Genomic DNA, 23,402 nt, shown 5'->3' with positions numbered 1-23,402 from the left:
AGAATTTCAAAGAGTAGGACCCAAGAAGTTGAAGGTTCTGCCATCAGTGGTGGGACAAATAGCGGGGGAGGATATCCAAGAGGTCGCAGTCAGGGGACCAGGTCCTATGGGGAGGAGTGCAGGACTGTAAGAGGTTGCAGAGATAGGGTGAGGCAAGGTGGTTGAAGGATTTAAAGGCGAAGGTTTCAAATTGAATGCACTGGGGTATGGGGAACCAGTTTAGATCAGCGGGAATAGGGGTGATGGCTTAGTAGGACTTTGGGCAAGGAAGAATACATGGAGCTAAGTTTTAGACAATTTGGAACATGGAAGGTGGAGGATGGGATGCAGGGAAAAAAGGCATTAGTCAAGTCTGGAGGTAAAGGTATGTGCAAGAGTTTCAGCAGTGATGGGGCTGAGGTAGCAGCAGATGCAGGCAATGCTGCAGAGGTGAGCGTAAATGGTCTTTGTAATGGAGACGGTGCGGGCTCTGAATTTCAGCTTGGGGTCAGATAGGACACCAAGGGTTTAGTGTGGGACAGTGGTTGGGGAAAGGGATATAATCACTAGCATGGGAATGACATTTGTGGCTGGGGTCAAAGACAATGGCCTTAGTCTTCCCATTGTTGAGCTGGGGAGGAAGTTACGAATCTGGATGTGGGACAAACATTCCAACAGCACAGAGGCAGCTGAGAGGTTGAGAGAGGTAAAGTTCTCATCACTTCACTTATGTGGAAGCACAGAATGGTTCACATTTTGTGTGAAAAGTGCACATAGGATGGGAGACACAAAGGTCAGAGACCCCTGAAAATAAAACACCAACTCCAGCCTCCAATCCAGCAGTATAGACACAGTATTAGTATTTTCCATTCTCATGACGTTTGATATGGAGTCTGCTAAATCAAAGGTTAAATAAAACTCACTTCTACACCTGTGTGTTCTGGTGTTGTTGCAATACACTTCTTGTGGGATACTTTTGCTTTCATCATCTCAAACTGTTCCCACCACTTCCAGTGACAGACCTGTGCTTGCCACACATCACCCGAGTGAAATGTTATAACATTCAAAATGCTCTCTCCAGTACACCCTCTGTTTGAAATGACAGAAAGTATACTTGTACCACTGTGTTTTTCACAGTTCAAGTGGACATTGTATAAACACTTCAGGCAGCACCTGTATGCTACTGAAATCCCAGTATTATTTACATCTTAAACTATCATAGGCTGGTTGAGTTCCGAACGTAGGCCTCCATAAAGACCGATTACTGATGCATTATGCTGGGTTCATGTCCCACTCCTGCAGTCCCAACACAGGAAGATGAGGAGGTCAAAATAAACGTTGCCACACAGCTGTACATGACTAGTTTTTTTCCCACCAATTTATTCACCCTCCGACTTGCCTGACCCCTTACTGGGTATAGTTCCACAGGTGCTGAGCTTAAACTGGGGTAACCGGCCCACGTGATGAAATGTACCAGCCCAGACTGCCAAGTCTAAAGCTAAGAGTTTCTAATGAATTCCTATAAAGTCGGAGTTGCATCAGGTACTTACTGATATTGGTGTGGTCCTCTCGGATGGAGGGATCATGTCTGCAGTCAGCACCTGGGGAGGGTCAGTCCCTTTGCTGACCTTCTGCTGGATCAGATACATTGCTAAACTGAACTGTTCCCGGTTCAGTTTCCCCATCTGTTTTGTGTCGGCCAGGGCCCTGTTGGAAAACAGTTTACTAAATAAATGCAGGCTCGATATTGCAACTACAGCAAAACCATGCCGACTCCTATGTTTAATATCACAACAAACTATTAAAGGAAGGTACATGTTGACATAGCAGCAATGTAATTTAATAGAGAGGAAAACAAGCTAATCCCAATCTGCAGTGAGGAACATACAGCAGGTGGTGGAGAAACCATCTGGAAGTGGATCCCTGTTTCAACCACACTGCTGTGCCTCACCACAACAAGAGGTAAAGAAATCAGGGAGTGTTGCTGCTGGGCCGTTGTCGAAGACCTCCCAGCAGCTGAAAAGTCATGCTGGCACAAGTCGGGAAGCCTGCTAGAAATGCAAAATAAAGGGGCACTAAGGATGAAACAGACTCATGCCCATGTGGTGTATTTAATAAAAAGCCCCTCTTACAAGATAAAAACCAGCATGTGCAGTAGCACAGCACACTTCGATTGAGTGAATTTCTTTCTAAAGAAAATATTAGACAAACATGTCATACTATCATACAGCACAGAAGGAGGCCATTCAAACCATTGTGCCTTTGCCGGTTCTTTGAAAGAGCTATCCAATTAGTCCCTTTCCCTTGTTCTTTCCCCAAGGCCCTGCAAATTTTTTCTCTTCGAGTATTTATCCCATTCCCTTTTGAAAGTTACTATTGAATCTGCTTCCACCACCCTTTCAGGCAGTGCATTCCAGATCATAACACAAAAAAAAAATTCTCCTCCTCTCCCCCGCTGGCTCTTTTGCCTATTACTTTAAATCTGTCTTGTTCCGCCTGCCAGTGGAAACAGTTTCTCCCTATCTACTCCATCAAAACCAGTCATAATTTTGAACACCTCTATCTTTTGAGATTAACTGCAGCCGATTTCATGAACGGCACAGCTTAAGAGCATTCATTTGATCGAGTGCGGCCTGTTCCCTCGACATTGTGTGATATGCAGACACTGCCACTGCACCAGTATAGTCAACGAAGGGCACTTCACGCACCGTCACTATGTCATAAGTATAGTTCATGGGCATTGCAATGATGGTTTTCTTTCCCCCTTGAGTATAGAAGATTAAAGAGCAATCTAATTGGGGAGTTTAAGATGATTAAAGGATTTGATAGGGGAGATTGAGAGAAATTATTTCCTCTGGAGGGGGAGTCCAGAACAAGGGGGCATTCAGAAGTGATGTCAGGAAGCACTTCTTCACAAAGGGTAGTGGAAATCTGGAACACTCTCTCCCAAAAAGTTGGTGAGGCTGGGGGTCAATTTCAAATTGAAGATTTCAAAACTGAGATTGATAAGACTTTTTTTGGGTAAGGGTGTTAAGGGATATCGAATGAAAGCAGGTAAATGGAGTTAAGATACAGATCAGCCATGATCTAATTGAATGGCGGAACAGGTCAGAGGGACTGAATCACCTACTCTTGTTCCCATTTGTGATTCCATCATTGGTATAATATTGGGTCTTATCACTGGTTGTGAAGTCATTAACCTGAAGGTGCTTTTACCTTACGTCAGCACCTGAGTTTGGGTCCTGGGAGAACAATTTACAAGTGCCACTCATGCACCTGAGTACATCCAACTCGGAAACTGTATGCTCGCTGCCCCACACATGCAGTTGCCTTATGTCGGCACTATGGTGTGCGCTGTACATGATGCTGATACCCCGCAGTCATGGCAGCCTCATGTTACTAGCATGCTGATGCAATGAATGCAGCTCAGCACAATTAGTAGCCATCAGTGAGGCTGTAGGTCAGAGGCAGTTTAAGAGATGGAATGAAATCTAGGTCCCTGCTGCAGGCATGGCTGGAACATTTACATTTGCCAGTGCTGTTAACTGCGCAAGACCCACATCAGGAGTCGATAGCACTGAAGAAGGGTAAGACTGCCTTCAGTTTAGTTGGCTAATCAATATTTATCATACATGAACTAAGATGTCCCAAGTAGAGACTATGACTCTCTCTCCATACATTAGCTGAGACACTCCGCGTGCGAACGATACGACTCTTACCACACGTGAGCCAAGACATTCTGATGAAGCGCAGACTGCATGAAGATATCCTTGACCTCCAAGCCACTGACGTACCCATCCATATCCAAGTCTATTTTGAGGAAGATGTCATCGTACCGCATCTTGTCATTAGCTGGCACAACCCAGTTTACAGGCTGCAACAAACAAGATTTTTCCAGGTCACTATACTGCACAATGTCAGTAGGTGAAAGCAATACAGCGTGTAAAGGATCACAAATCATCACAGCCCTGATAATAGCGCTGACTTAATTCATCATCTCCCCAACCAAGTATGGTGTGAAGTACCTAAAAGGACAACTTACTGGAATATCCAGGTCAGTATCTGTGGATGCAATGAGAGTGATAACAGCCATAACCGTCATGGGTGAAATCTAATCAAATGTATATACATAAAAGAGCCATCCAGTTCAAATTACTTTGATTTCAGAGTTACAATTGTTATTTTCCTTGTAGCACGTGCAGTGAAGCACAAGTCATGGATTCACAGAACACATTCCCGTGCACACAGAGGTCCTGATCACTGCTACCACCAAAATTAAGGGTCATCACTCAGGACTGCTCTCATGCACTTTCTAGTGGACAGTTTCAGGGCAGTAGTCACAGAGTCCTGAGGGTAAATCACTCACATGCCCTTTTAGCTACAGGGGGAAAACACTTTCATAATCCGAGTGATAATCACAACCGTTTTCAGAACAAATCAGAATTCAGAGCCATTACATCGAGAGCCTAATGTTATATTTGTGTAACAGCAGTGCAGCCAACTATGATGTTGCCTTATTGTAAATTCAGGTCTCGTACACTGCAGCAGTACTGATAGAATGATACAACTGGCTTGGCAAATATCCACAGCCTCACTACAAATAGGCACTGGGCATAACAGCACAGGAAAGGGTGGAAGAGGAAGTCATTCGGCTCAAGTTTATTCAATCACAGACCATTACAAATGAGCCTAGTCATAGTGTGTGCCCAATTCAGCCAGTCTTCTGAGGGGGAGGGGCAACCAACCAATCAAAAGTAAAACCTGCATAAGAAAGCTTTCTGTAATATCTCCCAAAGCCAATGGCGTGAAACTCCTGTATTAACCCAACACTACAACACACATTCACAACTCCAAGCCGTGCACTCAACTGGCGCCTCAACCACTGTGTTCCATGGAGAACACACCCAGCGGTGTCTGTCGATATAACTTTCAGTCTTCTTAAACAGATATGTAAGCTGTTCACTCGCATTATAATCGCTAGTTTAGTTGGGAGTCCATTCCAATTAGCTACTACCCTTGGAGAGGGGGGAACCTTCTAATCATTGTCTTGAGGAACACTGCTTTTATCCTCGTCCTCTAGCTGTAAGGTCATATTCTACGTACAGTAACTCATTCATTTTAACATATATTCTCCACGTTTGAGCATTTTAAATGCACATGCTTGTTAACGCGACATCGGCATGATTTGATTCTGCTTGGGGCGGGGTGAAACATAAAAACCTAAAAAATTGGAGGAGTAGGCCACATGAACCCTCAAGCCTGCTCCGCCATTCAATAAGATCATGGCTGATCTTCGACCTCAACTCCACATTCCTGCCCGATCCCCATATCCCTTGATACCCTTAGAGTCCAAATATCCATCTATCTCAGTTTTGAATATACTCAGCCACTGCGGTAGAGAATTCCAAACATTCACAACCCTCTGAGTGAAGAAATTTTTCTTCATCTCAGTCCTAAATGTCTGACCCCTTATCCTGAGACTATGACCCCTAGTTCTAGACTCTCCAGCCAAGGGAAACAGCCTCTCAGCATCTACCCTGTCAAGCCCTCGTAGAATCTTATATGTTTCAATGAGATCACCTCTCATTCTTCTAAACTCCTGAGTATAGGCCCATTCTACTCAATCTCTCCTCAGAGGACAACCCTCTCATCCCAGGAATCAATTTAGTGAATCTTCATTGCACCATCTCTAAGGCAAGTATATACTTCCTTAGGTAAGGAGACCAAAACTGTACACAGTACTCCAGGTGGTCTCACCAAAGCCCTATGTAATTGCAGCAAGGCTTCCTTACTCTTATACTCCAACCCCCTTGCAATAAAGGCTAATGTACCATTTGCCTTCCTAATTGCTTGCTGTACCCTGCATGTTAACTTTCTATGATTCGTGTACAAGCACATCCAAATCCCTCTGAATACCAACAATGACTAGTCTCTCACCTTTTAAAAAAAAATTCTGCTTTTTTATTCTTCCTTCCAAAGTAAATAACCTCACATTTCCCCACATTATACTCCAACTGCCATTTCTTGCCCACTCACTTATATCCCCTTTGCACACTTTTTGCGTCCTCCTCACAGCTTACTTTCCCACCTAGCTTTGTATCGTCATCAAACTTGGATACATTACACTCAGTCTCCTCATCTAAGTCATTGATACAGATTGTAAATAGCTGAGGCCCAAGCACTGATCCTTGGGGCACCCCACTATTTACAAACTGCCAACCCGAAAATGACCCGTTTATTCTTACTCTGTTTTCTGTCCATCAACCAATCCTCAGTCCATGCCAATATATTATCCCCAATCCCATGAGTCATAATCCGTAATCTTGTGTAACAACCTCTTCTGTTGCAAAAATCTTTTGAAAATCCAAATATACTACATCCACAAGTTCCCCCCTTATCTACCCTGCTAGTTACACCCTCAAAAAACTCATAAGAACATAAGAACATAAGAAATAGGAGCAGGAGTAGGCCAATCGGCCCCTCGAGCCTGCTCCGCCATTCAATAAGATCATGACTGATCTGATCCTAACCTCAAATCTAAATTCATGTCCAATTTCCTGCCCGCTCCCCGTAACCCCTAATTCCCTTTACTTCTAGGAAACTGTCTATTTCTGTCTTAAATTTATTTAATGTAGCTTCCACAGCCTCCTGGGGCAGCAAATTCCACAGACCTACCACCCTCTGAGTGAAGAAGTTTCTCCTCATCTCAGTTTTGAAAGAGCAGTCCCTTATTCTAAGATTATGCCCCCTAGTTCTAGTTTCACCCATCCTTGGGAACATCCTTACCGCATCCACCCGATCAAGCCCCTTCACAATCTTATATGTTTCAATAAGATCGCCTCTCATTCTTCTGAACTCCAATGAGTAGAGTCCCAATCTACTCAACCTCTCCTCATACGTCCGCCCCTAATAGGTTGGTCAAACATGATTTCCCTTTGATAAAATCATGTTGATTCTGCCTAATCATATTTTGATTTTCTAAGTGCACTGTTACTACATTCTTACTAATATATTATAGCATTTTCCCTACTACCGATGTCAGGCTAACTGGCCTACAGTTCCCTGTTTTCTCTCTCCCTACTTTCTTGAATAGTAGGGTTACATTTGCTACCTTCCAATCTACTGGGACCGTTCTAGAATCTAGGGAATTCTGGAAGATCAAAACCAATGCATCCACTATCTCTGCAGCCACCTCTTTTAAAACCCTAGGACGTAGGCCATAGGCCATCAGGTTCAGGGGATTTGTCGACTTTTAGTCCCATTAATTTCTCCAGTTCTTTTTCTTTATTAATATTGATTACTTTATGTTCCTCATTCTCATTAACACTGGCCATTAGCTGACGTTAATCCACTGCTTCCCTCAGGTAGCCCCAGCTGTGTCCAGAAAGCTTTCACTATCCCGGAGAAAGCATAAACATGAACATCATTCAAGCCCGGGACTCTAACCCAAGCCTCGCAGCTGGACAGGGAAGGCATCTTAATACTACAAGAGTTATTGTTAAGTTCTACACAAAGGTAGTCTCAAATTAAGCCAATTCATGATTGACCAAATCTCAGCCATCAGTCATATGCATATTAACGAGAGCACTGTGGCTACAACTCTTCTCAAGAACAAGGACAGCATTGGAGCACAGCACCCCGGGACTTCAACGTGAAGTACTAGAGTGGCAAGGATCAAGCACACAGCCACACGTTCCCAAATAACAAGTTTCCAATCTTAACCAAACTGTTGGGGGTGAGGTGGCACACTGACTGGAGGGGGGAAAAAAAGATAGGCAAGTCACTGAGCTGCTCTTGTGGAGGCTTGGTAGAAGCCTGGGAGTATGTACATCCTCTCACTCCAGAGAATGTGCCATGACAATGGGAACTATCTTAGCAAGCTATAGAATGCTACAGACAGAGCTAAGCGATTCCACAACCAACGGATCAAATCAAAGCTCTGCAGTCCTGCCACACCCAGTCGTGATTGGTGGTGGACAATTAAACATCTAACAGGAGGAGGAGGCTCCATGAACACGCCCATCCTCGATGATGGCAGAGTCCAGCACGTGAGTGCAAAAGATAAAGGCTGAAGTGTTTGCAACCATCTTCAGCCAGAAGTGCCAAGTGGATGATCCATCTCGGCCTCCTCCCGAGATTCCCACCATCACAGAAGCCAGTCTTCAGCCAATTCGATTCACTCCACATGATGTCAAGAAATGGCTGAGTGCACTGGATACAGCAAAGGCTATGGGCCCCGACAACATCCCGGCTGTCGTGCTGGAGCCTTGTGCTCCAGAACTAGCTGCGCCTCTAGCCAAGCTGTTCCAGTACAGCTACAACACTGGCATCTGCAGCAATGTGCAAAATTGCCCAGGTATGTCCTGTCCACAAAGCAGGACAAATCCAATCCGGCCAATTACCGCCCCATTAGTCTGCTCTCAATCCTCAGCAAAGTGATGGAAGGTGTCGTTGACAGTGCTATCAAGCGGCACTTACTCACCAATGACCTCAGTATGGGTTCCGCCAGGACCACTCGGCTCCAGACCTCATTACAGCCTTGGTCCAAACATGGACAAAAGAGCTAAATTCCAGAGGTGAGGTGAGAGTGACTGCCCTTGACATCAAGGCAGCATTTGACCGAGTGTGGCATCAAGGAGCCCTCGTGAAATTGAAGTCAATGGGAATCAGGGCGAAAACTTTCTCGTGGCTGGAGTCATACCTAACACAAAGGAAGATGGTAGTGGTTGTTGGAGGCCAATCATCTCAGCCCCAGGACAATGCTGCAGGAGTTCCTCAGGGCAGTGTCCTAGGCCCAACCATCTTCAGCTGCTTCATCAATGACCTTCCCTCCATCATAAGGTCAGAAATGGGGACGTTCACTGGAGATTGCAGTGTTCAGTTCCATTCGCAACCCCTCAGATAATGAAGCAGTCAGTACCCGCATGTAGCAAGACCTGGGCAACATCCAGGCTTGGGCTGATAAATGGCAAGTAACATTCGGGCCAGACAAGTGCCAGGCAAAGACCATCTCCAACAAGAGAGAGTGTAACTACCTCCCCTTGACATTCAACAGCATTACCATCACCGAATACCCCACCGTCAACATCCTGGGGGTCTCCATTAACCAGAAACTTAACTGGACCAGCCACATAAATATTGTGGCTACAAGAGCAGGTCAGAGGCTGGGTATTCTGTGGCGAGTGACTCACCTCCTGACTCCCCAAAGCCTTTCCACCATCTACAAGGCACAAGTCAGGAGTGTGATGGAATACTCTCCACTTGCCTGGATGAGCGCAGCTCCAACAACACTCAAGAAGCTCGACACCATCTAGGACAAAGCAGACCGCTTGATTGGCTCCCCATCCACCACCCTAAACATTCATTCCCTTCACCACCAGCGCACTGTGGCTGCAGTGTGTACCATCTACAGGATGCACTGCAGCAACTCGCCAAGGCTTCTTAGACAGCACCTCCCAAATCCGCGACCTCTATCACCCAGAAGGACAAGGGCAGCAGGCAATTGGGAACACCGCCTCCACGTTCACCTCCAAGTCACACACCATCCCGACTTGGAAATACATCGCCGTTGGGTCAAAATCCTGGAACTCCCTTCCTAATGTCACTGTGGGAGAACCGTCACCACACGGACTGCAGCGGTTCAAGGCGGCGGCTCATCACCACCTTCTCAAGGGCATTTAGGGATGGGCAATAAATGCTGGCCTTGCCAGCAACGCCCACATCCCATGAACGAATAAAAAAAGATGGAACAGTGCTCCCCATCTTATTACCTGTTTGATGTGCTTTGGAGAGATGCTGCCCGCACTATTTAAGCTGTTAATGCTGCCATGTGAAGGAGTGGATCGCAGACTGTCTTTAGGTGGTGGGCTGGCAGGAAGCACTGGCACTGAACCAGCAAGTGCTTGCGCTTGCTTCTTCCTCTTGGACGGTGGCAGAAGCGCAGATGGTAGAACGGGGGGAACTGGCTCTTTCTCCAAAGCTCGGTAAACAAGATGCATCGCCTACAAAAAAAACAGAAGAGGGTCAGGCAGTCTGTGTCCATATTTCAGTAAAGAAGCAGCTCCACATGTGCAATCTGAATCTTTGAGTTATTCTCACTAGTCTCTGTAATTACAGAGCTCAGTCAGTGGCTTTTTTAAAACCGAATTTTATGCTCCTAAAGGTGAGGAATGTCACATTTGGGAAATTAAGCTCTTTCCCATCTTTGGCATCCAGAATATAAAGCTCCAGGTTCAGGTAGAGCCCAAGTAAAGATCCCTTTACTCTTCCAACAATCTGCCGATGTTCTAACATCAGCAGCATATCCCTTACAGGGCAGCATGGCCATTTGTCACACCCGCCTCATATCCTTTCAAAATGGAACAGTTTAATGCCAAGGAGTGCTGAATTACGGGCCGTCTCACACTGTGGAACTGTGGCTACTGTTTTTTTTTGAGACTACCCTCAACTCATTTCTCATGGGACTCTTGCAGTCAACAGAAAAAGATGGCTTTAATCTGGATTTCAACCACAGGTACTACAGGTGACAGATTAACGTTCAAACCTGTTGCACCACCCAGTCTCTCTCAAACATAGAATCTACAGCACTGAAACAGGCCATTCAGCCCAACTGGTCTGCGTCAGTGTGTATGCTCCAATCAAGCCAAATATCTCAACTGACCACAGATACCTAGTGCCCAATTCTATTCCATTTCTTCTTCCCCTCAATACTCCATTATTTACCATGTACCTATATGAAGTGCCAATCACTCCTGAGATTCCCCATGGCCTCAGATCCCAATCTCTGGGCTGCCAAGGTCAATACTAAATGTATCCCACTTGGCTACTCACAGGAAGGCACACACTCCAATAGGTTCACAAAAATGTACTAAAAAAGAGTATGCAAGGCAACCTCAGTCAACACACCACCTAGTAATCAATCACAGCAATGGCAGAACCCTGGGAGCAAGCAACATAAAGACAACAATACTGTAATAACTGATTCATTATTCAACCCAACATGCAGCAAAGTGAAAGGCCCTGTTGCGCTTTGGATTTTCTTTGGTTCTTAAAAGTGGGAATTCCTTAATAAAATTAAGAATCAGAATGTCCTGACTGCTTTCTGACCCAATGTGACAGGGTCGCACGAGATGTAACTTACATCCAGCTCTGGTTCTTAAAATAACTATATCATAGAAATATTGTGGAATTTCTAGGGACTAGTGACCACAATACAAATACATTTATTACCTGGCAATCAATACCAGTAAGGGCCAGGACACATGCATACATATGGATTTGAATTAAGCTTTAAAAAAAAGTGCAAAAAAAACAACCAGGGAATTACTGTTCAAAGATACATCATAGTTAAGCAAAAGTGGAGTACTGTTAAAAATAGTTCCAGTTTCCAAACAAAATATAAACCCCCTCAAAAATGTAAAGAACAACTTCATAAAATCATAGAAAGTTACGGAATGGAGGCTGCCATTCAGCCCACTGTGTCCGTGCTGGCCGAAAAAGAGCTATCCAGTTTAATCTCACTTTCCAGCACTTGGTCCGTAGCCTTGTAAGTTACGGCACTTCAAGTGCACATCCGAGTACTTTTTAAAATGAGGGTTTCTGCCTCTATCACCCTTTCAGGCTGTGAGTTCCAGGCCCCCACCACCCTCTGGGTGAAAAAATTTCTCCTCAGCTCCCCTCTAATCCTTCTACCAATTACTTTAAATTTATGCCCCCGGTCACTGACCCATCTGCTAAGGGAAATAGGTCCACCCTATCCAGGCCACTCAATTTTATACAACTCAATTAAATCACCCCTCAGCCTCCTCTGTTCCAATGAAAACAACCCCAGCCTATCCAATCTTTCCTCATAGCTAAAATTCTCCAGTCCTGGCAACATCCTCGTAAATCTCCTCTGTACCCTCTCTAGTGCAATCACATCTTTCCTGTAATGTGGCGACCAGAACTGTACGCAATACTCAAGCTGTGGCCTAACTAGTGTTTTATACAGTTCTAACATAACCTCCCTGCTCTTATATTTTATGCCTCGGCTAACAAAGGAAAGTATTCCATATGCCTTTTTAATCAACTTATCTACCTGTCCTGTTACCTTCAGGGATCTGTGGACATGCACTCCAAAAGTCCCTCTGTTCCCCTCAGTATTCTCCCATTTATTGTGTATTCCCTTGCCTTGTTTGTCTTCCCCAAATGCATTACCTCACACTTCTCCGGACTGAATTCCATTTGCCACTTTTCTACCCACCTGACCAGTCCATTGATATCTTCCTGCTTTCCTCCTCACTATCGACCACATGGCCAATTTTTGTATCATCTGCAAACTTCTTAATCATGCCCTTTACATTTAGGTCTAAATCGTTAATATATACCACAAAAAGCACGGGACCTAGTACTGAACCCTGTGAAACCCCCCTGGAAACAGCCTCCCAGACACAAAAACACCCGTTGGCCTTTGCTTCCTGCCACTAAGCCAATTTTGGATCCAACTTGCCACTTTCCCTTGGATCCCATGGGCTTTTACTTTTCTGACCAGTCTGCCATGTGGGACCTTCTCAAAAGCCTTGCTGAGATCCATGCACACTACATCAAACGCGTTACCCTCATCGACCCTTGTTACCTCCTCAAAAAATTCAATTAAGTCAGTCAGACACGGCCTTCCCTTAACAAATCCCTGCTGACAGGCACGGATTAATCCGTGCCTTTCTAAATGACTATTTATACTGTCCCTCAGAATTGTTTCCAACAATTTGCCCACCACTGATGTACGGCTGACTGGCCTGTAATTACTCGCTCTATCCTTTTCTCCCATTTTAAACAACAGTACAACATTAGCAGTCCTCCAATCCTCCAGCACCATGCCTGTAGCCAGAAAAGATTGGAAAATGATGGTCAGAACCTCTGCTATTTCCTCCCTTGCTTCTCAACAGCCTGGGATACATTTCATCCCGGCCTGGCAACTTATCTACTTTCAAAGATGCCAAACCCCTTAATATTTCCTCTTTCATTAAGTTTATCCCCTCTGCATTTATATAGTGCCTTTTGGTTCCCCAGGACACCCAAGAGCGCTTCACAGCCAATGAATTAGCTCTGAAGTGTAGTCACTGTTATGAGGACAAAGGTGGCAGCCAATTTGTGCACAGCAAAGTTCCAAAGCAGCAAATGAGATAAATGACCAGTGAATGTGTTTGGTGGTGTTGGCTGAGGGATAAATGTTGGTAAGATACAAGAACTCCCTTGCTCTTCTTCAAATAGTGACACGTGATTTTTTACGTCCACCTGAAGAGTGTCTCGGAGTGCTATACTGTCAGAGATGCCATCTTTTGGATGAGGCATTAAACCCTCAGTCCTGCACTGAAGTGTCAGCCTAGTTTATGAGCTCTAGTCCTGGAAATGGGCTGGAACACAACCTTCTACTCAAGGGAAGAGTATTGGAACTGAGCCAAACTAAATAAGGAGGGTTCTAATTTAAAGGGGGACACTCATTGCTTCCACCTGCATAATCTTTGACCTCTGCCCTATAAGCTTCAATAGTGCTAACTCTTATGATTTTGACCCTAGCATTTGTTCAGTGAGGTTCATCAATATGGGAAATTTTTAATTGGGAAAACATTCAGTAAAGTTCATCACTGCAGAATATTATAAAAACAGAATTCAGTCAACAATTTTTTTAAAATAAAAGGCAAGGGGAAAACAGTGAACTTGTACTGTTTGGAGAGGCAACAGAAGTACAGGCATGCCACCTACATTCAATTCAGTGCAGAACAAGTTAACTTACAAAGTTGGTTAATAATAAGACTGTAGATTCAGTGGCATTTAGCTAACTCATCAATTTTATTTTTTCTTGACCTCCTCTTTCTCTCTGGTTCTTCTTCAAAGTGTTAGTTATCAAATCTCCCCCCATCCCACGATTCCTTTAATTTTTAAACTATGTAATCAAAGAAAATTATTTTGACACAACTTTCCTCCATTCCTTCATTTTAAGAATACAAGTTGCTTATGTTCAGACAATAAGTCACTCAAAAAGGCACGTCCTGACTTCAAGGAAGAAGTGAGACTGGATCTGGAACTGTGTGGTGGAGGGAGGCAGGTAGAAGATAAAATGGAGTAGACTACAAGTTTTCAGTTACAGACAAGAGGAGGCTTATAAGAGCAACGATACACTGTGCCACGGAGCAATTGGATGCAAGCTTGTGTGTGCAACTCCAAATCATGTTACGGTGGGAAGGTAGAGGGGGAGGCCAGGTGCTTCCCTATGAGGACATAGGGAGTTAGCAAATAAATTAAAAAGCAGGACCTCAAAAGATAGTAATCTCAGGATTACTCCCAGTGCCACGGGATAGCGAGAGCAGAAATAGGAGAATAGACCAGATGAATGCGTGGCTTGAGAGATGCTGTAGGAGGGAGGGGTTTAAATTCCTGAGGCATTGGGACTGATTCTGGGAAAGGCGGGACCTGTACAAGCTGGACGGGTTGCACCCAAGCAGAACCGGGACCAATATCCTCGCGGGGGCATTTGCTAGTTCTGTTGGGGAGGGTTTAAACTAGTATGGCAGGGGGATGGGAACCAAAGGGCAGGTACAGATAGGACAAATTTAGACCAGGAAACGGGAAGCAGAAAAGCAGTTAGTGACGTATTTAGCGACTCAGAAAGGCAAAAGAAGCAAAGGTTAAATAGTATTCAGCACAGGAATTTGACTGGGTTAAAGGGTATATACTTCAATGCAAGGAGTATTACAAACAAAGCAGATGAGCTAAGGGCACAGATAGACACATGGCAACATGATATCATTACTATAACGGAAACCTGGCTTAAAGAGGGGGATAATTGGCAGCTCAATATCCCTGGATATAGAGTTTTCAGGCAGGATAGAGTGGGTGATAAAAAAGGAGGGGGGTAGCATTATTGGTTAAAGAATCAATTACAGTTGTGAGAAGGGATGATATGCTAAATGGATCATCAATTGAGGCCATATGGGTTGAGCTAAGAAATAAAAAAGGGGCAGTCACACTACTAGGAGTGTACTATAGACCCCCGAATAGCGAAAGGGAGATAGAAGAACAAATATGTAGGCAAATTTCTGAGTGCAAAAATAAGAGGGCAATAATAGTAGGGGACTTCAACTGAGGGGCACAGAGGGCGCAAAATTCTTCATCGGTGTCCAGGAGAACTTTTTTTAGCCAGTACGTGACAAGCCCAACAAGAGGGGATGCAATTCTAGAGTTAGTCCTGGGAAATGAAGATGGGCAAGTGGGTGAAGTGAAAGTGGATGACCATATTGGGGATAGTGACCACAATTCAGTTAGTTTTAGCATCATTATGGAAAAGGACAGAGTTAAATCAGGAGTTTTAAACTGGGGGAAGGCAAATTTTACAGAACTAAGAGGTGATTTGGCAGAAGTGGACTGGACACAACTACTTGAGGAGAAATCAGTGGCAAGCCAGTGGGAGGCACTGAAAAGTGAAATTCTACAGGTACAATGCAGATACGTCTCCTCAAAGAAAAAGGGTGGCATTGCCAAATTTAGAGCCCCCTGGTTGTCTAGAAGTATATGGGACAAGATAAAGCAAAAAAAGAAAGCTTATGACTGTCACAGAAAACTAAATACTGCAGAAAGCCTAGAGGAGTATAGAAAGTATAGGGATGGCGTAAAAAAGGAAATAAGGAAAGCAAAGAGAGGGCATGAAAAAATATTAGCTCGTAAGATTAAAGAAAACCCAAAGATGTTTTATCAGTACATTAAGAACAAGAGGATAGGTAAGGAAAAGGTAGGACCTATCAGAGATGATAAGGGTAACTTGTGGGTAGAAGCAGAGGATTTGGATAGGGTTTTAAATGATATTTTGTCTCTGTATTCACAATGGAAAGGGATGATCCGGATGTAGTAAAGAGGAGAGGTGTGAAATTTTGGATAAGGTAAACATAATGAGAGAGGAAGTACGAGAGGGACTGGAATCCTTGAAAGCTGATAAGTCACCAGAGCCGGATGGATTGTTTCCTAGGCTATTGAAGGAAGCCAGGGAGGAATAGCGGATGCTCTGAGGATCATTTTCCAATCCTCACCAGATACAGGGGAGGTACCGGAGGTCTGGAAGACTGCAAACGTACTACCATTGTTTAAAAAGGGTACGAGGGAAAAGCCGGTCAGTCTTACCTCGGTGGTGGGCAAACTATTAGAATCAATACTGAGAGATAGGATTAACTGTCACTTGGAAAGGCATGGTTTAATCAGGGATAGTCAGCATGGATTTGTTCAGGGAAGGTCATGCCTTACAAATCTGATTAAATTATTTGAGGAAGTGACAAGGAGGATTGATGAGGGTAGTGCTGTGGATGTTGTCTACATGGATTTTAGTAAGCATTTGACACGGTCCCACATGGCAGACTGGTCAGAAAGGTAAAAGCCCATGAGATACAGGGAAATGTGGCGAATTCGATCTAAAATTGGCTCAGGAACAGGAATCAAAGGGTAAAAGTCGATGGATGTCTTTGCGAATGGAAATCCGTTTCCAGTGGTGTGCCACAGGGCTCAGTATTGGGTCCCTTGCTGTTTGTGGTATATATTAATGATTTGGACTTGAATGTAGGGGGCATGATTGGCAAATTTACAGACGACACAAAAATTGGCCGTGTAGTTGATAGTGAAGAGGATAGCTGTAGAATCCAAGAAGATATCAATGGGTTGGTGGAGTGGGCGGAAAAGTGGCAAATGGAGTTCAACCCGGAGAAGTGTGAGGTAATGCACTCAGGGAGGGCAAACAGTAAAAGGGAATAGGCAGTAAACGGGAATATATTGAGAGGGGTAAAGGAAGTGAGAGACCTTGGAGTGCATGTGCACAGGTCCCTGAAGGTGGCAGTACAGGTAGATAAGGTTGTGAAGAAGGCATACGGAATGCTCTCCGTTATTAGCCGAGGTATAGAATACAAAAGCAGGGATGTAATGATGGAACTGTATAAAACGCTGGTAAGGCCACAGCTGGAGTATTGTGCAGCGGTTCACCACCACCTTCTCAAGGGCAATTAGGGATGGGCAATAAATGCTGGCTTTGCCAGCGATGCCCACATCCCATGAACAAATAAAAAAAAAGGTCTGGTCACCACATTACAGGAAGGACGTAATTGCTCTGGAGAATGCGCAAAGATTTACAAGAATGTTGCCAGGGCTTGAAAATTGCCACTACGAGGAGAGATTGGATAGGCTGGGGTTGTTTTCCTTGGAGCAGAGGAGGCTGAGGGGAGACTTGATTGAGGTGTACAAAATTATGAGGGGCCTAGATAGAGTAGACAGGAAGTACCTGTTTCCCCTAGCGGAGAGTTCAAGAACTAGAGGACATAGAATTAAGCTGATTGACAGAAGGATTAAAGGGGACATGAGGAAAAACTTTTTTACCCAGAGGGTGGTGGGTGTATGGAATTCACTGCCCGAATTGGTGGTAGAGGCAAGGACCCTCAACTCTTTTAAAAAGTACCTGGATCTGCACCTAAAGTGCTGTAAGCTGCAGGGCTACGGACCAGGTGGTAGAAGGTGGGATTAGAACAGGCACCTGGTTGTTCTTCGAGCCGGCGCGGACATGATGGGCCGAATGGCCCCCTTCTGTGCTGTATCTTTTCTATGGTTCTACAGAGGAGGAAGGGAAATCCACAATCATTCTGGACTGCCTCCTGCACTCCTAATGAGCAACACGAGCAGACACTGGTGGTATTTCTACAACCAAAAGGGAGGAGGGAGTAAAGAGGGAGCGAGTGAAAAAGGGGGAGAAAGAAAAAAAGGAAAAGAAAACAAAAAGAGAAAGAAAAGGAGAAACTTGCATTTACATAGCATCTTACGTCTTCAAGATGTCCCAAAGCACTTCACATTCAATTAACTACTTTTTTCAATTGTACTAATTGTTACGTAGGCAAAGTTGACAGTCAATGTACACACAAAGTCCCACAAACTCAAAGTGGGATGGGTGACCAGTGAGATTATTTTGAAGGTGTTTGTTGAACCAGGGCATCAGGAGAATTCTTTGTCTTTCTTTGAATGGGATCTTTACATCAACGAAGGCAAATGGGGTCTTGATTTAACATCTCATCCAAAAGACATGACCTTCGACAATCCCGCACTCCCTCAGTACTGGGCTGAAGGATCAGCACAGATTGGGTGAAGTCCTGTAGTCAAGCTTTCAGCCTCAGCCTTCTGATACAGATTAGTTTGCGACTAACCGAACCAAGGAGAGAAAAATGGTGAAGAAAGTGAAGTGAGTTGTGTGGGCGTAAATAATTTTTTGTTCAGATTGTTTCATTTGCACAGTGACTCTCAGAAATCAGGTCCTGGATTTCAGACCAATATTTTAAAGCCCCAGTTTAATGCTCGTCAGTAAGGCTCACTCCACGTGTCCCCATGCAACCAAACTTAAAACAATACTCACCACAGCAAACTCGTCTCTATCCAGATGGCCATCCTTATCAATATCACTCAGGTCCCAAACCTGATGAGGTTGAAATGAGAATTAAAATTGGAACCAAGGAGTTAAACCAAACCTTGCCTCAACCTGGAAAGAGTAAGGGGTTTGCTGGAAATAAATCATGAGTCATAACATAGCAGATGCACACAGCCACGATGCCAACTATGTCCAATCTTGATCAAAATATTTAATCAAGATTGGACATTTAATGAATTTCTGGTTGTAAATCCTACCTCCCTATCCAGTATTAGATTCAATCACACATTGCAAGTTGGGTAATGTAGAAATCATGTCCTAAACGAATGAGAAAGGGTAAAAGTTGTTGAAGGTTTTTCTCATGTCGAATGGCTGACTGCATAGGTGAGTTTTTTTTCTCCAGTATTATTTGATTTATGTATTATGTTACGAATGATAATTTTAGCCACACAAAGTGGGCTTTGTGAGGAAGCAAGATGGCTGCTCAAAGCACTTGAGAACTTTTTACGACATTTGATTGGTTGGTTTTGCGGTAGCAGTTGGTTCCTAATCGGGAGTGATGCTTTTCCATCCATCTAGTCTCAGAGACTTAAGCAAACCAGCAGTTAACTCAACACACAGTGGTTCTTCAAGCCAATCAGGACTACTAAATGTGACAAATGTGGTAAACAAGAATTTTAAATTAGTTAGATAGAAGTAGATAATATCTAAACTATATTTAAGGTGCTCCTTTTTCCTCTTCTGCTCTTCCCAGGACCATTCATAGGACTACGATTTAATATTGGAATGGTAGAGTTGTGGAGGGATTGAGTTTTTTTTCTGTGGGGCTGTATTCTGAACGCAATTCATTCACATTTTGGTGGCATGACACATGCTGTAAGTATTGTTGTGAGGAGTCTCATCTCTCATTCAGCTACAGGTGGTCATGTTGGGAAAACAGGGAAGTTCCCCCTACCATGAGGGGGGAATGAAGCTGTTCGCTTTCATTCTGGATTTCAGATCCTCCTATTTTTTATTTCCTTCAACCCCTTTGCAAATTCTGTCTGTATGACAAGTGCCTCGAAGCAGTGCAGTTGGATTTGTATATAGAAATCTCTTCCTCTAATTGGCTTTGGTTCTTTTGTTCAAAGAACACCCTTCAAGCCTTCTCAGCCTTCAAGACTGAGATCGATAGATTTTTGGACTCTAGGGGAATCAAGGGATATGGGGATCGGGCGGGAAAGTGGAGTTGAGGTCGAAGATCAGCCAGATCTTATCAAATGGTGGAACAGGCTCGAGGGGCCGTATGGCCTACTCCTGCTCCTATTTCTTATGTAGAACTTTTCGTGGTTTCCTGGAACATCTGTGGTATTATTAACAGTAACAACTAGTAACAAGAGCGAGAATTGTAGCAAAGGTGGACAGTTTGGGACCTAATGTTTCCCTTATTCATGAAACTTATTTGATAAATGATAAGGCTAAGAAATTGTAATGGGGTAGGTGGGAGCTTATTTACACTTCATATAAATTCCAGAAAAAGGGGAATGAGTATTCTTAAGGAGGTTGCAAATTAATGTTATGGATACTCAGGCCAGGATGTTCTTAGCTAAAATTCAAGATTAATGACCAAATATTTGTTTGTTTGTTTATATGTGCTCACTCAACTTTGGTGGACCTGCCTGTTGAGTTTATGGGTGGCAGTGATGGGTTTATGGCACTGGGAGAAGATTAGTACTTCATTTCAGATATGATTCTGGACAGATCCAGATCGAGGAATAGGGATATTATTTGATATGTTATAAGCACGAGAGAAAGTGATTGTGCGTGTTATTAAATCCCAGTGGGTGGGACTGGGTACTTTAGATCCAACTGTATTTTTTTTTTACTGGTAGAGATTTAACAAAAACCGCTTACAGGTTAGAGGATTAGCAGATAAGAATTTAGAAGGGAAGAAAAGTAGTTTGATGGGGGCCTCTCAGAAAATAAAGGATTATAAAGGTACAGAACCTGGAAATAGTGATAGAGTGTAGAATATATGCAATATATGCAATATCATGACCAAAGCTTCAATATATGCAATATCATGACCAAAGCTTCGATCAAATTGATCTCAGCAATAAATTGGAAATTGAAAGGTGCCCTTCAAGATCCAAACCAATCTATCTGGAGCATACTGATTGTTCAAAAATCTAAAATAGTTTTTTTGAGTCATGAGGAAAAGATAGTAGCCTCAACAAAACGTAAGGATTAGGGTTATTGTTGGTGCTTGAAAGGGAGATTGTAAAATAACCTTCTACTCTGGAGAAATATAAATTCCTATATCTGAAGAACCAGAATGATTTTTTTCAGGGATTGGAGCCCATCATTATCCCGAGTGAATCAGCACCATTCCTTTCGGAAAGCTTTTAAAAACTCATCTGAAGAGACCACTCAATAAAGAAATGTAGAACTCGTTTCATTGTTCGTGGATAAAGTGCTGCATGGGCAATTGTACTATTGTGTTTGACTTATACCCAGCTCTGCTGCAGTGTGCAGAGTCCAGCAACTGTACTGTTTTGCTAACCTGTTTTAATAATTGGCCTTTGACTTTGGACAAAAATGTTATTGATCTAAACTACATAATTCTTAAGTATTTTTGTTCTAACGGTCCCAATCTCAAGATAGGTATTGCACTGAAAATAACTATGTGCTCACCCTTCCCAAGACATCCAGAGGTAGGTTTGAGTTTATCAACACAGGTTTGACCTTGTCACCCGAGAGAAGGCCATTTAGTGGAGTCAAGCTTTCAAAAATTCCATCAAATTTGGCTCTCTCTTCAGGCTGTGGGGAGAGAGATAAGGCTGATTAGCATTTTCTATTAGCGAGATACTTGAAATGCAATGAAGCTGGTCTTGAAGATGACACGTGTAAATATCCATCCCAGCATTAGACTTGAAAGTTCTGCCTATCACATAATTACCACTATGGTTCTCAACATGGTTATTCCACTAGTAATGATGTTACGTTAGGCATCTTTAAAACACTGTTCTTAAACATTTTGGTAGCTTGTTTGACATTGCCTTGGACATCTCCAAAACCTCTAGCAGCATACATATTTCAGCAAGTTGTCATCGATGGCCTTTCACCAAAGCAATGTTCATATTTAGCCAGCTTCCCCTCAAATTGCCCTGAGCTGTTCATCCTCTCACTCTTCCACCTAAGGGGCTTTGTTCTATCTCCTGATTGATGACCCACTCCATTCATCATCCAACCCTGTTGCTGCTGATTCCACTCGAAATTCATCAACTTCCTTCAGATCACAAGCCCACTACATACATTCATTTCTCTCAGAGCAATGGTTAAAACAATTGATCACCTCCACATCCTCCCATGAGGCAATGAAATTCTGGTTTCTTACAATTCTTCATAGTTTTGATTGCCTCACTCAGTTCTTCTTCATATAGATATTCTTGGACCCTGCGATCTCTAATGGAACTCCCACATCTCTTCCATAGTTTAAGTTGCCTCCAGGAAGTTTAGTTTCCTCATTCACGCCCAGTATTTCTTTTCCCCAACAACTCTTATCCATGAAGCCCAAGCCCACCCAAATTTTGAATACATCTCTCATACTTCTGGAAAAGGGTACAAGAAGCTCATCATCTTCTCTCACTTCGGGCATTCAACTTCTCTTTCTTTCTCTCTGCCCTCCCCCTCCCACCAGCCACAACCTTTCATCGCTACTACTGTCCCAAAATACCTACACAAACTGCTGCCAAATCACAAAGAGGGCTATAAAAACTCAAAATTGTAACTACAATGGTCAGTACTCCTCAGAATGCTCCTTTGTTGCTTTTCCAAACCTCCAAATATATTATCCTACATGCTCGTCTCCCTTACTTTATGCATCACACCATCCCCTTTCTCTAATTCATTCTTTCCCAAAACCTCAAAACTTTTTTTTTTATTCGTTCATGGGATGTGGGCGTCACTGGCGAGGCCGGCATTTATTGCCCATCCCTAAATGCCCTTGAAAAGGTGGTGGTGAGCCGCCTTCTTGAACGCTGCAGTCCATATGGTGAAAGTTCTCCCACAGTGCTGCTAGGAAGGTAGTTCCAGGATTTTGACCCAGCGACGATGAAGGAACGGCGATATATTTCCAAGTCGGGATGGTGTGAGACTTGGAGGGGAACGTGCAGGTGGTGTTGTTCCCATGTACCTGCTGCTCGTCCTTTTAGGTGGTAGAGGTCACGGGTTTGGGAGGTGCTGTCGAAGAAGCCTTGGCGAGTTGCTGCAGTGCATCCTATGGATGGTACACACTGCAGCCACGGTGCGCCGGTGGTGAAGGGAGTGAATGTTTAGGGTGGTGGATGGGATGCCAATCAAGCAGGCTGCTTTGTCCTGGATGGTGTCAAGCTTCTTGAGTGTTGTTGGAGCTGCACTCATCCAGGCAAGTGGAGAGTATTCCATCACACTCCTGACTTGTGCCTTGTAGATGGTGGAAAGGCTTTGGGGAGTCGGGAAGTGAGTCACTCGCCGCAGAATACCCAGCCTCTGACCTGCTCTTGTAGCCACAGTATTTATATGGCTGGTCCAGTTAACTTTCTGGTCGATGGTGACCCCAGGATGTTGATGGTGGGGTATTCGGCAATGGTAATGTCGTTGAATGTCAAGGGGAGGTTGTCAGACTCTCTCTTGTTGGAGATGGACATTGCCTGGCACTTGTCTGGCGTGAATGTTACTTGCCACTTATCAGCCCAAGCCTGGATGTTGTCCAGGTCTTGCTGCATGCGGGCTCGGACTTCTTAACCCCCTCGGTCTTTTCCGCAAAATTCAAACCCAAGGAGCAACCTAATGACTACTTCTTGATTCATCTCATCATCTACTTGTTTCAACAAGTATCTAACATTGGTCCCTTGGGCGTTAGTCTCCCCATTCAGGTTTGGTCAGTTATGTTCCTATTTCCCCTGTGGAAAATGCCCATCTGCTGCTAAGCACCCACCCTCAACAGCATGACAAATTAGGAACTCACTAAGCAGTGAATGGAAGG

The 23,402-nt window shown here is 43.9% G+C and overlaps 1 protein-coding gene across 11 annotated transcripts in view; it reads right to left on the bottom strand.

The window, feature by feature from the left end:
- Nucleotides 1–23,402, bottom strand: part of eps15l1a (epidermal growth factor receptor pathway substrate 15-like 1a) — a 332,219-nt gene that overhangs the window by 214,252 nt on the left and 94,565 nt on the right. For all 11 annotated transcript variants that reach the window (XR_010957886.1, XM_067968026.1, XM_067968036.1 and 8 more), the window contains exons 7-11: nt 21,071–21,196; nt 18,386–18,445; nt 9,750–9,980; nt 3,699–3,853; nt 1,530–1,686 (exon numbers count right to left, since the gene is read on the bottom strand). Coding sequence is in view for 10 of the 11 variants with exons in the window: in XM_067968026.1 (XP_067824127.1) it covers nt 1,530–1,686; nt 3,699–3,853; nt 9,750–9,980; nt 18,386–18,445; nt 21,071–21,196 (729 nt within the window). In the remaining variant the exon portion in view is untranslated. The remainder of the gene's footprint in view (nt 1–1,529; nt 1,687–3,698; nt 3,854–9,749; nt 9,981–18,385; nt 18,446–21,070; nt 21,197–23,402) is intronic.

Source organism: Heptranchias perlo, chromosome 29 (assembly GCF_035084215.1).
Source record: "Heptranchias perlo isolate sHepPer1 chromosome 29, sHepPer1.hap1, whole genome shotgun sequence".
Taxonomy (NCBI): Eukaryota; Metazoa; Chordata; class Chondrichthyes; order Hexanchiformes; family Hexanchidae; genus Heptranchias; species Heptranchias perlo.
This window is presented reverse-complemented; position numbering and strand designations above follow the sequence as displayed.